Genomic DNA, 12,781 nt, shown 5'->3' with positions numbered 1-12,781 from the left:
CTAATACTAGATCTTATAAATTGAATGTGAATCTGCAAAAATATAGTAAAATGTTCAGTGAAGTAAAACTTGGATGCAGAAATAAATGGACATAACTGTTTTAAATTGTACTCTTGTTTCCAAACCAGGTTTAAATAAACAAATACTAATAAATCATAAGAGAGAAAGTCAGTCGCACACATTCTGACGATCTGCTACTGAAACATCAACATGATCCACAGACACAGATTAAGAAATAATGTCTCTACTTGCTCACATTTCAAACAAGTCTCACGTGTGTGTGTGTGTGTGTGTGTGTGTGTGTGTGTGTGTGTGTGTGTGTGTGTGTGTGTGTGTCCAGCAGGTTGTGATTATAAGGTCATTAAAAGTGCAAGTGGGTCTACAGAACTGGATTTGAAAGCCCAGTCAGCGTGAAAGCAGGAAGGAATGTTTTAACTTCAATCTATGACTTTTATTACATGTATTAATACATGTACTGATAAGTTACAGTGGTTAATCATCCTTTTTATTTCCCCCTAGTTTTCCCATGAGGCCCCACTCTCAGAATTTGTTTTTGTTCGATATTGTCAGTGACTGAAACGTTTTGTCCCATTGCCGAGTATAAACGAGTTTTCATTTCACTATCTCATTTAAAACATTTATTAGAACAGGTAAAATAAAGTCCCATGCTGCTTTTATACAAGTGGTAGGAAGGAGTTTGTAACAATACAAAGATGTAATATCATATAATAATAAGACAGGGAGCAAAAATCGTTTTAAACCTTTTTATTGACAGTAGAATAAGTCAAAGTGAAACTGACTCAGTCCTTAAAATATCCACTATGTGTTAGTTTTTTATTGTGGAAGTTAAACTGTGTTAAAACCAAATTCCAAGAGAAGAAAGTGAACACCTGATCTCCAGAGATAATAACTCAACCCAATAACTCAAAGAATTAGATAATAAAATAATAAAATCTTTAGAATATCATCTTATTGCAATTCATCCTGTTGTTAGACTATAAAGAGTTTAACATATTCTACAGACGAACGTATTGGTTGATAATTTTCTTTCTGTGGTTACAACCTGTAATTGCAGCTTTCAATGGGCCCGTACTCGTTTCTTTTCTTTTGTTCACTTTCATTCTCTCCATCCAACCCATGTGTCAGCATTTTGAATTGTTGCACAGCCTGTGTGCGTGCGTGAGTGTGTGAGAGAGAGAGAGAGAGAGACAGAGAGGAGAACCAGTTGGCATTATCTGTTTGCATTGAAGTGTTTTATAATGTTTATGTGACGTGTACAGTCATGTTGTCCTTTATTCTCTAATGTTGTGCAGAAGTTTCAGAGTTAATCTTGTCCTTCCTTCGTCTGTCTCTGTGTGTGTGTGTGTGTGTGTGTGTGTGTGTGTGTGTGTGTGTGTGTGTGTGTGTGTGTGCGTGTTTTTGTCCGTGCACGCCTCAGCGAGCAGCTCATTCTGCTGGAAAACTGGATTTAGTCTCCTCCTCTGTCCGGTGCGCGCTGACGTCAGTGTGCAGCGTGACCTCGGCAGTCTCCATCCTCCGTCACCTTCTCGGCAGAAGATCCCGTCAAGCAGCGACACGAACCCGGCTCTGATCCACGCACGGTCCCGCTCATCGTCTGGAGGCTATGGAGGCTCCGTCCTGCTCAAGCGGCAGGTGAGACCCGCAGGACCAGAACAGACCAGACACTGACACTGACACTGACAGAGTGCACGTTGTTCTATCTGATGAGAGGCGACGCTTTGTTACGAGGCTTTATTCTAAGGATTATTCTCGATTAGTCTTTATTCTCTGACGTCGTCGGGTGGGATTCACAGTTCTTCGCATTTCACGCACGTTGAATTCCTTCCTTTAACGAGAATGTCAGTCAACAGGTCGTTCCTGTGTTTCTGCTTCAGCTTAGCAACAGCTCGGGCTGCTCAGAAACGCGCGTGTGTGTGTGTGTGTTTTGTTTTTTTTTGTTCCCCCGGGACGTGCTGTCATGTGTATACCAAACTGAGAGGATCTGATCCGGGAGGAGGGAGGAGGGGAGGCCGGGTCCTGCCCCGCTCCTCGCTCCGGCTCCTGAATACCAAGTCCCGGCAGCACCGCGGACAGCTCCAGGCCTCAGAGAGCCGGGGGAAGGAGGGGATCACTTCCTGTTACATAACGACGCAGCCTGCGGAGTGTGTGACCTGCATCAGTATTAGTCCTATTGTTACTGTGGGGGGGAAATAGCGAAGCAGAATTCAACCAAATCAAGATTCTTTATTGTTGCACGGAGATAAAAATTAAACACAATATTAGAGATTGAACACAAAAAGATAAACGATGAGCACTAGCTTAAACTTAAAAATACATACAAATATAATTATCATATAGCTGTAAGTTTGTCTGTTCTCATTCTAACATCCACCTGCCTGGGACTGCAGACTCTGGTACATGTATCTCAACTATCGTGCTCATATGAATTAGTGTTAGTCGCTTATGCATAAATAAAAAGTAAAGTAAAGTGAAATATATATATATATATACATGTACATACTGTATGTATGTGGAGTCGTGAAGTGGCAGCCGGCTCTTAAGGTGAACATTATTGCAACAGGTCATAAATTGCATTGTGCTGTTGAGTGTGTGAAGATAAATAAAGTTTAAAAAACTCCAAATGCCAAGATATGATAAGTAGATGCTTGTAACAGATCAGTTTCCATCTGGTTTTCTTATTTGATTCAAGCTAAGAAAATACAATGGACATATTTCATGATGTAGGAATGTTTGTTTTGGTATGTTTTTAACTTCACACATGAGTTTATTTGTGCATAACTATAAAACTAAAATAACACTAGGTTGGGCGCTTACCTGCACCAGCGCCCATCAGCCCGAGTTGAGCCACATTTTACACAAAATCTTCCTACAAACAAACAAACAAACCAACAGAGAGGTTGGACCTGGGCCTGGCTGTTTCATCATTAGCTCTTTGATGCAAGGTTCCGATCACTCCTGTCTTGTGCTTCGGTGAATAGTGAGCAGTGACTGTATGTAAAGACAGAACAAGTATGAATATTCAGGAGGCAGATGATACAAAGAACGTTCACACACACTTCACCTAAAGATATTTGCTTGTAACTGCCTGATTCTCTCTCAAATAGCCTATTCTCTGTATACTGTTTTCAAATGAACCAGTCGGGGTAGTTACATAACTGTCTAACTACTTGACCAACCACACGATGTTCTGAATATTCTACACAAATGTTGGATTATACTGACTTTGAATGTTGGGTTTCTCCCATGTCATTAACAGGTTATAATAACTTTCAAGCTTTTTATGATAAAATCTCTACTCAAAGTTACATTCACTAATTTTATTGCACATTCCAGCAACAACTACAATGACAGAGCACAGTCTCCTTAAATCAAATCAAGCTGCACCAAGGTTCACAGAACCCAAAGATATCAGTTCACTTAATGTACCTCATGTTTTCATTAAGAAAATGAATCCTCAATCCGTCCACCTGATCCCAATCTGCACCAAGTGTGAATGGGTTCTTTCCTCATCCAAGTGGAAAGTCTGTGTGTGTGTGTGTGTGTGTGTGTGTGTGTTTGTGTGTAGCGCTGCCATGATCCCCTGTAGTAATTCTTCAGGTTGAAGAACAATGTCTGTAACTGACAGACTGGTAATGACAACCACCGTCTGTACTGCAGAATGAAATGAGCCTTTCGGATTTTATACAAAACAGAAATGCGCCTCCTGTTTATCACCTCTCTTGTTCCCTCCTGTCTGTTTGTGTGTTGCTTTGTATGTTTGTTAATCAACAAGATTACACAAACAACTACTGGACAGATAAACACAATAGTTGGTGGAGGAATGAGGTACCGGTCACAAAAGAACCCATTCAATGTTTGTGTGGATCACATTTTCCTTGATTTACCAGGAAATAATTCATGGAGCTTGATGAAAACAAACTATATGATATCTATAAGTGTGTGGAATTGATGCAACTTGGTTGCTGTTGGGTCTTGGTGGAGGTGTGTGCTTAACTGAGTGTCATTATAGTTTGTGTTTAATGAATCATTGTCATTCATGCAGTTTGTTGGCTGGAATATTATGCACAATTATGTCATTTTGACTCCACCCGGTCCGAAGGTAAAAACATACAAAACAAACATTCCTACTGTAATGAAATATTTACCTTGTATTTGATCTTGAGTTAAATAAGCAAACAAATGGAAAAACCCTCAGCGGATCTGTTATATTAGTAACTCATCATATCTTGTTCGGAGAGGAACTCCATTTGTCATCAGGATATTCCAGTAAAACCAGTTATGTATAAACTGTCAACTCATCTCCAGTGCAAAAACCAAACTCACTTTTCCTGTTGGCAGAAGCTCAACTATTTCCCAGTTGTTAAAACAACAGCTGAACCTGTGTGTTCTCTGCCCGTCAGTCTACTCTTCTTATTATTATCTGTTGTGAATGTAAATCTTCTTTATATTGCTGTTGATACTCATGTTGTTTTTCTTTTTTATAACTTCTACATACTTTATATTTATATAAATTCTAAACCGTCCTCTGCTGATGAACTCGCCCCAAACAAATATATAATGGAGACTTTCTGTCCCACACACATTGAATTCACACTGTGAAGTTTTCTGGGTAAAGACAAAGACGTCATCAGAGCTATAGTCTTGTAACATTTTGCTCTTTTCAGATATAGTTATGAGGAGTACAAAGAGACAGCGGACTGGCTGAGGGACCACACAGAGCAGCGTCCGAAAGTGGCCATCATCTGTGGCTCCGGCCTGGGCGGCTTGGCTGACCTGCTGCAAAACAAGACCGTCCTCAGTTATGAGGAAATCCCTAATTTCCCCACCAGCACCGGTAGGTCGTCTCTGTCCGTTGCATTTCATGAAAAAGGCGAATGATCAGTGTTTTGACAGAGCTTGCACCAGCTCATACTGTCGGTGTAATCTTGCAGTACCAGGTCATGCCGGGCAGCTGGTGTTCGGGAGTCTGCAGGGCCGCGAGTGCGTCTGTATGCAGGGGCGCTTCCACTTCTACGAGGGCTACAACATGCAAACGGTGAGCTGCAGCATGTAAAGTATAAAGTGTTCGACATCGCTGAGTACACCTCTGTGCTTTTAAACTGAAATGGTAAATGCCTTCCACCTGTGTCATCCGTCAAAAGAGAAAAAGCAATTTAGAGACTCCCTTTAACCCAACACCAATCTGCAGGGTTTTGGATTGTGTGGAGATCCCAGAGAAAACCCACACAAGCACAGGAAAAACATGCAAACTTATATAATTAAAACTAAACAAAGGTCAAGGAGACAATACAGGTTTACCTGTGATCACATCCACAGTGAGTATACTTTTAATTAGGTTTGTGAAATAACCTTCGAAACATGCAGCTTCTTCAACTTTTGCCAGGAAAGTGTTGAGGATGTACCTGAGCAGGAAACCAGCTTGTGAGGTTTATCAATCATCCACATGAGCTGCAGAACATTTACACAAGCTTTCATTTAGAAACAGATGAGTAAGTGTCTCTGGTTTGGTCCAAGGACTTTCTGTGGAAAGTGTCAGTGACTGATCAGAAGGAAGGTGCATGAAGTCAACTTCAGAGATGACACTGACTTTTGCTGATTAGCAATTGGCAAAAAACAAAACAAACAAAAGTACAAGACAAGTTGCTATTTTGATTTTGACGTCATGGAGTTGAACAGAATAAGTGAAATTCAGGGATGAAGTTAAGGAAACCGAGGGATGAATCTAACTGATCTGTACAAGTGAGTCAAGTCGGCAGCTTTACTCAAAAAGTGCTTGATGGATTGTAAATACATTATTTTTAGATGCCGGCCTTTGTTATTCATCACGTTGCCTTGTGAGCGTCTTTCTCCCTGAATTTCTGTCCCCAGCCAACGTCCCGCTGCGTTTCCAAACCTTGCTGATGTGGCTGATATTGTATCCAGGATAAGTGAAGTGCAGCTGGAAGTTTAAACTCTGACTTTGTCAATCACTTTGGGAAAAGTATTCACAGCGTCTGTGGGCGGAGGCCTAATCTTTAAACTGTGGAGGTGAACACAAACTCACTTGATTATTCTTGTCACAGCAGGAGCCTCTTTGCGAGACTCAATTGATTTTGTGCCTCATTACTTTTAGGAGCTTTCAGTTCCAGACTGGCTGTAGATACAGTTTTGGTAAATGCAACAAATTGTTGTTTAAATTCAACATTCTTCAAATCATTAGATAAAACTTTTCAGAGTAAACTTCTCCAAGAGACACATTAATCCTCAGGTTTGTCATTTTATCACATCAGGTTGTATAAAATGTGTCTTCCACTGTTCTTTGACCAGAGCTTGACAGACAGTGGTGTGTTGCACAACTCTGGCTAACAATTTACAAAGTGTGTTGAATGATCATGTGACAGTGAGGAAACCTCTCGGTGCGTCAGGATGGCCGACGGCCTTTGGTCCATGGAGACACGGCCTCCTGGTTTAATCACCAGCTACGATGTGCCACCTCCACTTAGATAATCCCTATAATTCCACTGAATCATAAAATACAGTTTTATACAAACAGTAATACGGAAGGACAGAAGCATTATGACTCTCTGGTTTCCAGTTAAGACTTTGGACACATGATATATTAAATATTTCCAGTTGAAACATCAACATAAACTAAGATGATCCCAAAGTGTCTCGACTCTGAAGTTGAAACAGACTTTGTCTTGTGTTATGATCAATGAGGTCTTTTGGAAAACGAAAACAAAATCAAACCCTGAACAGAGAAGTGACAAATAATGTTGGAGACAAATAATCTTTAAGGAGTAAAAATCATCTTTTTACAGGTGAAGTGCAAAATGTGTGGTCATGCTTTTTGGCAAATGTTAGTAACGTGTGAATCAATGTTTATATTTCACATAAAAAAATGTATTTCTTGATTCAAGTTGTATATATTTGGTTGTATTTATGTTTTCTTTTTATATCTTTATGTTTAAGCTGTAAACTATCAAGCCTCACTTACATTTGTTTGTCATAACGACATCTTAGGAATCACTGACAAATTGTTTTTTAATATATATAAAGTACATTAGAATTGTTTTACTGCCGAACATTGATATCACCATCGGCTCCCAAAGATCCATATCAATGGAACTCTAATTTAAATCAAACTATCCCACGTTTCAAAATGACGCCACTGACCTTCTCAAGAAAACTGGGTACTTGAAAACATTTCTGCTCCAACAAGCTAAAGACTTTTATACAGACGTGAAGTAGGAAAAAAAACTATTTTCAAATGTGACTGCGGTGTCAAGTAGTAACGTTCATTTACCAGCCATTTATAAAGGTTTGCATAGAAACACTTCAGACGTGTAAGAAACCTGCAGTCATCAAAATCCTGGAGTTTACTGACATCACCGCACGCAGACGCTGTCGCCTTTTGAAATCCTGATTTCTCCTGTGATACGTTTTATCAAGACGGTAAAAGAAGAACATTGTTTTTTCTCTGCAGGTGACGTTCCCAGTGCGAGTCTTCCACCTGCTGGGTGTGGAAACCCTGATTGTGACGAATGCGTGCGGTGGACTCAACACCGACTACAACGTGGGAGACATCATGCTCATCAAGGACCACATCAACATGCCGGGCTTTGCAGGCCAGAACCCGCTCTGTGGCCCCAATGATGAGAGGTGCAGCACAGACACAGAGGCAGGAACATGAGAGTGAAAGCTACACATTCCTGTATCATATTCCTTTCTGTCTTGTGACTCCAGGTTTGGAAATCGTTTCCCTTGCATGTCGGACGCATATGACCGAGACTTGATGGCTCTGGCCAAGCAAACAGCAGCGGAGCAGGGCTGCGACAGCTTCCTGCAGGAGGGAGTTTACTGCATGGTGGCTGGACCGTCATATGAGACCATTGCAGAGTGCAAAGCTCTGCGGCTGCTGGGGGCTGACACTGTGGGTTAGTACAGCTCCCTGCTGCTCACACAGAGGGATACTGATATGTTGTGGGAAAGCCTCTTAATGGTGCATCTGCAGAAGGAGACGAGCTGTGCAAACAAACATGAATATATTATTCAGATGAGAGCAGATAATGCATTCTGGAGGATTTGAGCATGTGGTTTTTATCTGCAGTATCGCCCTCTGAGATAGAAACTGAAAGTAGCCAAACCAGCATGACTCGACACGATGTGGATGTGCTACAAGTGTAAATCAATAGAGTTGCATGCTTTAAGAACACAGAGGTGTAGTCTAAGGACATTCAGGCTCATCCTCTATAGGGTCCATTTGAAGGTGCAGCTTTAATTCATGTTGCACAGGTGGCACCTTACGTGACACGACTGATGATGAGCTAAAGGTAAGGAGAGTCAAGTTAAATTGGCGAGAGAAAGTCTGAATGAAAGTATGAATACAGATATTTGTGTTACAGCTTACCGCCCATGATCTCAGTCTTATTCAGGTTCAGGCTGTTTACACGGAACTGAGAATCTATGAATAAAACAGAGACGACATCACTTTTCTGCAGATTAAACAGACAGAACAAACCCGGCAGAAACATGTGAAATGATGCAGCTGTCAGTCTCTCTCATGTTGTGGCTGTGGACGATGGAGAGAAATACATTTTTTAAAGAATAATCATTATAATACGTCAAGTTTAATGTTTAATGGAAGTGCAATAATAATAAATCACAGTTTTTTAAAGAGGTTTTAATATTTATCTCTTCTCCTCCAGGTATGAGCACAGCCCCCGAGGTGGTGGTGGCTCGTCATTGCGGCCTGCGTGTCCTGGGTCTGTCCCTCGTCACCAACATGGCGGTGACAGATTACGACAGCCATGAGAAGGCAAACCACAAGGAGGTGCTGGAGACCACCCGGTACCGAGCCAAGGACCTGGAGCGGCTCGTCAGCCACCTCATCACCAAGATCTAGGACTGTTGGTTCTTAACAAAAAGTGATTGGTGATAGGGGTAAATATAGCTTTCAATGTAAGATTTAAATGTGTGAAGATGGGGAGATGTGCACGTTGGGATGAATAGGTTGATATTTAATCATGGGACTGAGAGGTTAGTCGTGATGAAGGAGCCAGTTAGCCACTGTTCAAAATGTCTAAATAAAACGTAAAGATTGCTTTTATTTGTTTGGTCCAGTCGGTAAAAAATGTGGAAATCATCAGTAATTCAGACCATTTGAACACTTAAATAGTGAGTAAAGCCGACAAAGGGTGTTTCACTGACAGACCACAGCGAGCCTTGATTTTGCCTGTGGTTGCCATGGTGAGAAGCGCGCTCTGCCGCACCTTTAACCACACCTGACAATTACCCCGCATGTCTGCTGCACCTTCAATGATAAACGGTGCATCGTGTGACTCGTGTTGAAACCATATATATAGCCGAGGAAGAGCATAGGGCTTAGGAAGAGCTGTGGAGAGGGAGAAGGTCCGATAGGCTTGGGGGAGTCAGGGGATGGAGGGCGCCACGTATCCTTATTATACTGGGAGCCAGTTGACTGATGGTTGCATTTCCGCCATCGTATTTTTTTGAAACCAGAAGTAACCATATTTGGAGGAGCAGGGGGCGGAGCCTGACTGAGCGCTCGATGTCACTGCATGACGCTGTCAATCACATGGTATCCACACCCCAATGCGTAAGGTGCTTTATCATCTATTTGACTCTAAATGGACCAGTTACTTGAAATCAGTTACTTGAAATAAATGTCTGCTGTCGTTATGAATCAAGTGAGAAGTAGATTTCCCATAGATTTCTATAGAAACTGACTTTTTTTGCTACCAGTGGAGTCGCCCTCTGCTGGTCACCCGAGAGAATACAGGCTTCAAGCAGTTATGCATTGGCTTCACTTTTTTGGGCGAGTACAGAATGTTTTTCTTTTAGTTCAAGAATAAGATCATCGGGACTGACTGGCTCTTACTTTCTATTATTCTGCGAACACTTGTTATTAATGCTGCGTGACAAATACCTATTTTAGCTAAAAATCTAATTAGTTTTATTTACATTTTTCTATTGTATTTTTGGAGTATGGAAGGAAATACAAGTTTTAATCTAAATCAAGCCCTGTATCAATAATCTGATGATATATTTAGAAATCTAATCAATCACTAAATATATATATATATATATATACAAATATACATAGCCTATATAATCTGAAAGGTTTTTGGATCTGTTTTCTTTGCACAACAAAAGTCCATTACAGTGTAATATCAGGGAACCGGCCAGAGAACCTGCAGTTTTCAATCTTCTCTGTGCGGATCTGGAAGCTCCTGCCAGGTTCTCTTGACCGTCTCATTCATTAGAGCTGGAAAGGCCCGAGAAGCCCCAGATCAGCAATCCACCTCTTAGACCATTTGTATCAGGCTTCACATCCAGATGCTAATGGCAGCCTTGAAGGGGAATTCCACTCTGAATGAGTGTGTTGTTCACACACAGGGAATTCATTCGAACATACAGGATTGTTAAAGAAGTTTTGAAGATGTAATCAAAACTTGTTTTTTACAACCATTCTTTCTGTTTCCCTGTGTGCAGATAACAGCAGATGTTACATCTTGTTTCCTCGTTAGTCGTCCGTTGTCTGTGTCTCTATATTTAATCAGATTTACTGTATCCAGGTTAGAATCGAATGTTCCTGCAAGATGACTCATCGTCAGTTCATTCACATGCTGTCGAATAAAAAACTTTCAGGTGACATCTGGACTCTGTTGTTTTCTGGCATGGATTCACACACACACACACACACACACACACACACACACACACACACACACACACACACACACACACACACACACACACACACACACACACACAAACACTCACACACACACACACACACACACACACACACACACACACGCGCACGCACACACGCACACACTCACACACACTTGTCTCTCTATTGTTGGGGACTGTGGCTGACGGGGTAGAGCGGTCGTCCTTTAATCAGAAGGTTTAAATCACAGTCTTCCCCATCCCAAGTGCCCTTGGGCAAGATACTGAACCCTAAGATTGCCCCTCAGAGAAAGTCCTGCACATAGATGCACTGTATGAATGTGTGTGTGAATGGGTGAATGGCAAATAAAACTATAAAGTTCTTTGACTGGTCATCAAGACGAGGAAAGCTCATATAAATTCAGACCATTAATTATTTTTGAAGGCTATTCCCCATAATATCACTGAATAAACAGATTTGGGTCCCACACACACACACACACACACACACACACACACACACACACACACACACACACACACACACACACACACACACACACACACACAGAGAGAGAGACACACACCTCATCAACACATCCACTCTCTCTCTCAATCCTTCACCAAAACAAGCATCAAACAGATGAAGACGCAGTGACATTGAGACGAAGTGGAAATGACTGTTCCGTGCTCCGCTCCCCTTCTGTTACATAATTGATCTACATACAGCGTGTCGAGGTGCAGCCCGCTGTGGAACTGAAATATTAATACAAATGAAGCAGGCGGCCTGACGACACAAACACAGCATCCGTACTGTCTGGATCCTATTTACACACATTTACGCCTCAGCTTCACAACAAAAAGTGAGGCGTCTGCACAGATCTGCACGAGGGATGCAAGTGGAAGGATCTCTGCTTTGAAGGGAGGGAAGTGGACGGCAGGACGAGCAGATGAAGACAGACCGTAGCAGTGACTAAAGGGAATAGGAGAGGAGAATGAAGTGTGTTTGACTCGGCAGCTCCCCCGCAGGCTGGCGACAGGCCTCGTCTGTAATGCAATGTTGATCTATCTATTGTCGCCGTGCCAACCGAGCCCAGCTCCCGCTATTGATTATTACAGGGTGAAAAGAGGAGCTGAGGAAATAGTTCTGCTGAGTTCACACTCTTAGAAAAACTGTCACAAGCCATCACACACTCTCTGTGTCTCACACACACACACACACACACACACACACACACACACACACACACACACACACACACACACACACACACACACACACACACACACACACACACACACACAGCTGTTCCTGTGCACCGTCATGTACCGGAGCTCCTATGAGACGGCACTGCTCCTGTTAGTGAATGTGACTTTTACAAGCGTGAGACAAAAAGTGGTTGTGAGGGAACGTCTCTGCTGACTTTCACACGCTGCCTTGGCTGCCAGCAGCGTGTCAGTACTGTACCAGCGAGCTGCAAGGTGGATGTGGAAAATTGCGGTTGCACCTCAGAGGAGATGTGACGGGTCAGGGTTTAACTCTGCATCCAAAAGCACCATACTTGTTCCATCTGGATGATGTTAATGATTGTGTTTGCCTGCACCATCACAGCCTCAGATGAGGTAGACTTGACCTTTAGCACTGAAAGGACGAGATGTTAACATCCAGCACACGTGTCATTTAGTCTTGATGTGATGACAGAACGTTACTGTAACATCTCCAGTGCTGAAAGTGAAATGTAACGTACATGAAGAACATGTATTCAATACATTTTCCTCTCAACAAGCTCATTTTTTAAAGGCTCAGTACTTTACAATGCAGAGGAACCAGAGGACGACACTCAGAGCTGGGAGGTGATCGGCCAGGACGTCTGCAACGTTCAAGAATTCACCTCCTTGCACCTTTACTGTTGCTCACCGTGATACGAGTTTGCCATATGATCGTATTAAACCTTTTACATGTAGGTGTGACAGTGGTGCAGTGGTTAGCACCGTTGCCTCACAACAAATAGGTTCATGGTTTCCAACCTGCTGACTAACCAGGGCGTTGTGTGGTGTTTGCACGTCAATCAATCACATTTTA

The 12,781-nt window shown here is 42.1% G+C and overlaps 1 protein-coding gene across 1 annotated transcript; it reads left to right on the top strand.

Moving 5' to 3' along the window:
• Window positions 1–1,483: 1,483 nt before the first annotated feature.
• Window positions 1,484–9,103, top strand: pnp6 (purine nucleoside phosphorylase 6). Its single transcript, XM_035155769.2, has 6 exons — window positions 1,484–1,653; window positions 4,686–4,855; window positions 4,953–5,056; window positions 7,487–7,662; window positions 7,747–7,937; window positions 8,709–9,103. The coding sequence occupies exons 1-6, from the start codon at window positions 1,625–1,627 to the stop codon at window positions 8,903–8,905; spliced, it is 867 nt and encodes a 288-aa protein (XP_035011660.1). The 5' UTR covers window positions 1,484–1,624; the 3' UTR covers window positions 8,906–9,103.
• The last annotated feature ends 3,678 nt before the right edge of the window (window positions 9,104–12,781 follow it).

Source organism: Hippoglossus stenolepis, chromosome 5 (genome assembly GCF_022539355.2).
Source record: "Hippoglossus stenolepis isolate QCI-W04-F060 chromosome 5, HSTE1.2, whole genome shotgun sequence".
Taxonomy (NCBI): domain Eukaryota; kingdom Metazoa; phylum Chordata; class Actinopteri; order Pleuronectiformes; family Pleuronectidae; genus Hippoglossus; species Hippoglossus stenolepis.
The sequence above is the reverse complement of the archived record's forward strand: the minus strand, read 5'-3'. Positions and strand labels throughout refer to the sequence as shown.

What these genes read in the sequence shown, in the direction of transcription:
- pnp6 (XM_035155769.2), top strand. Translation starts at nt 1,625, where the DNA reads ATGGAGGCTCCGTCCTGCTCAAGCGGCAG. An exon ending in AGGGCTACAACATGCAAACG is followed by an intron (nt 5,057 to 7,486) that starts GTGAGCTGCAGC and finishes TTTTCTCTGCAG; the next exon opens with GTGACGTTCCCAGTGCGAGT. An exon ending in GCTGGGGGCTGACACTGTGG is followed by an intron (nt 7,938 to 8,708) that starts GTTAGTACAGCT and finishes CTTCTCCTCCAG; the next exon opens with GTATGAGCACAGCCCCCGAG.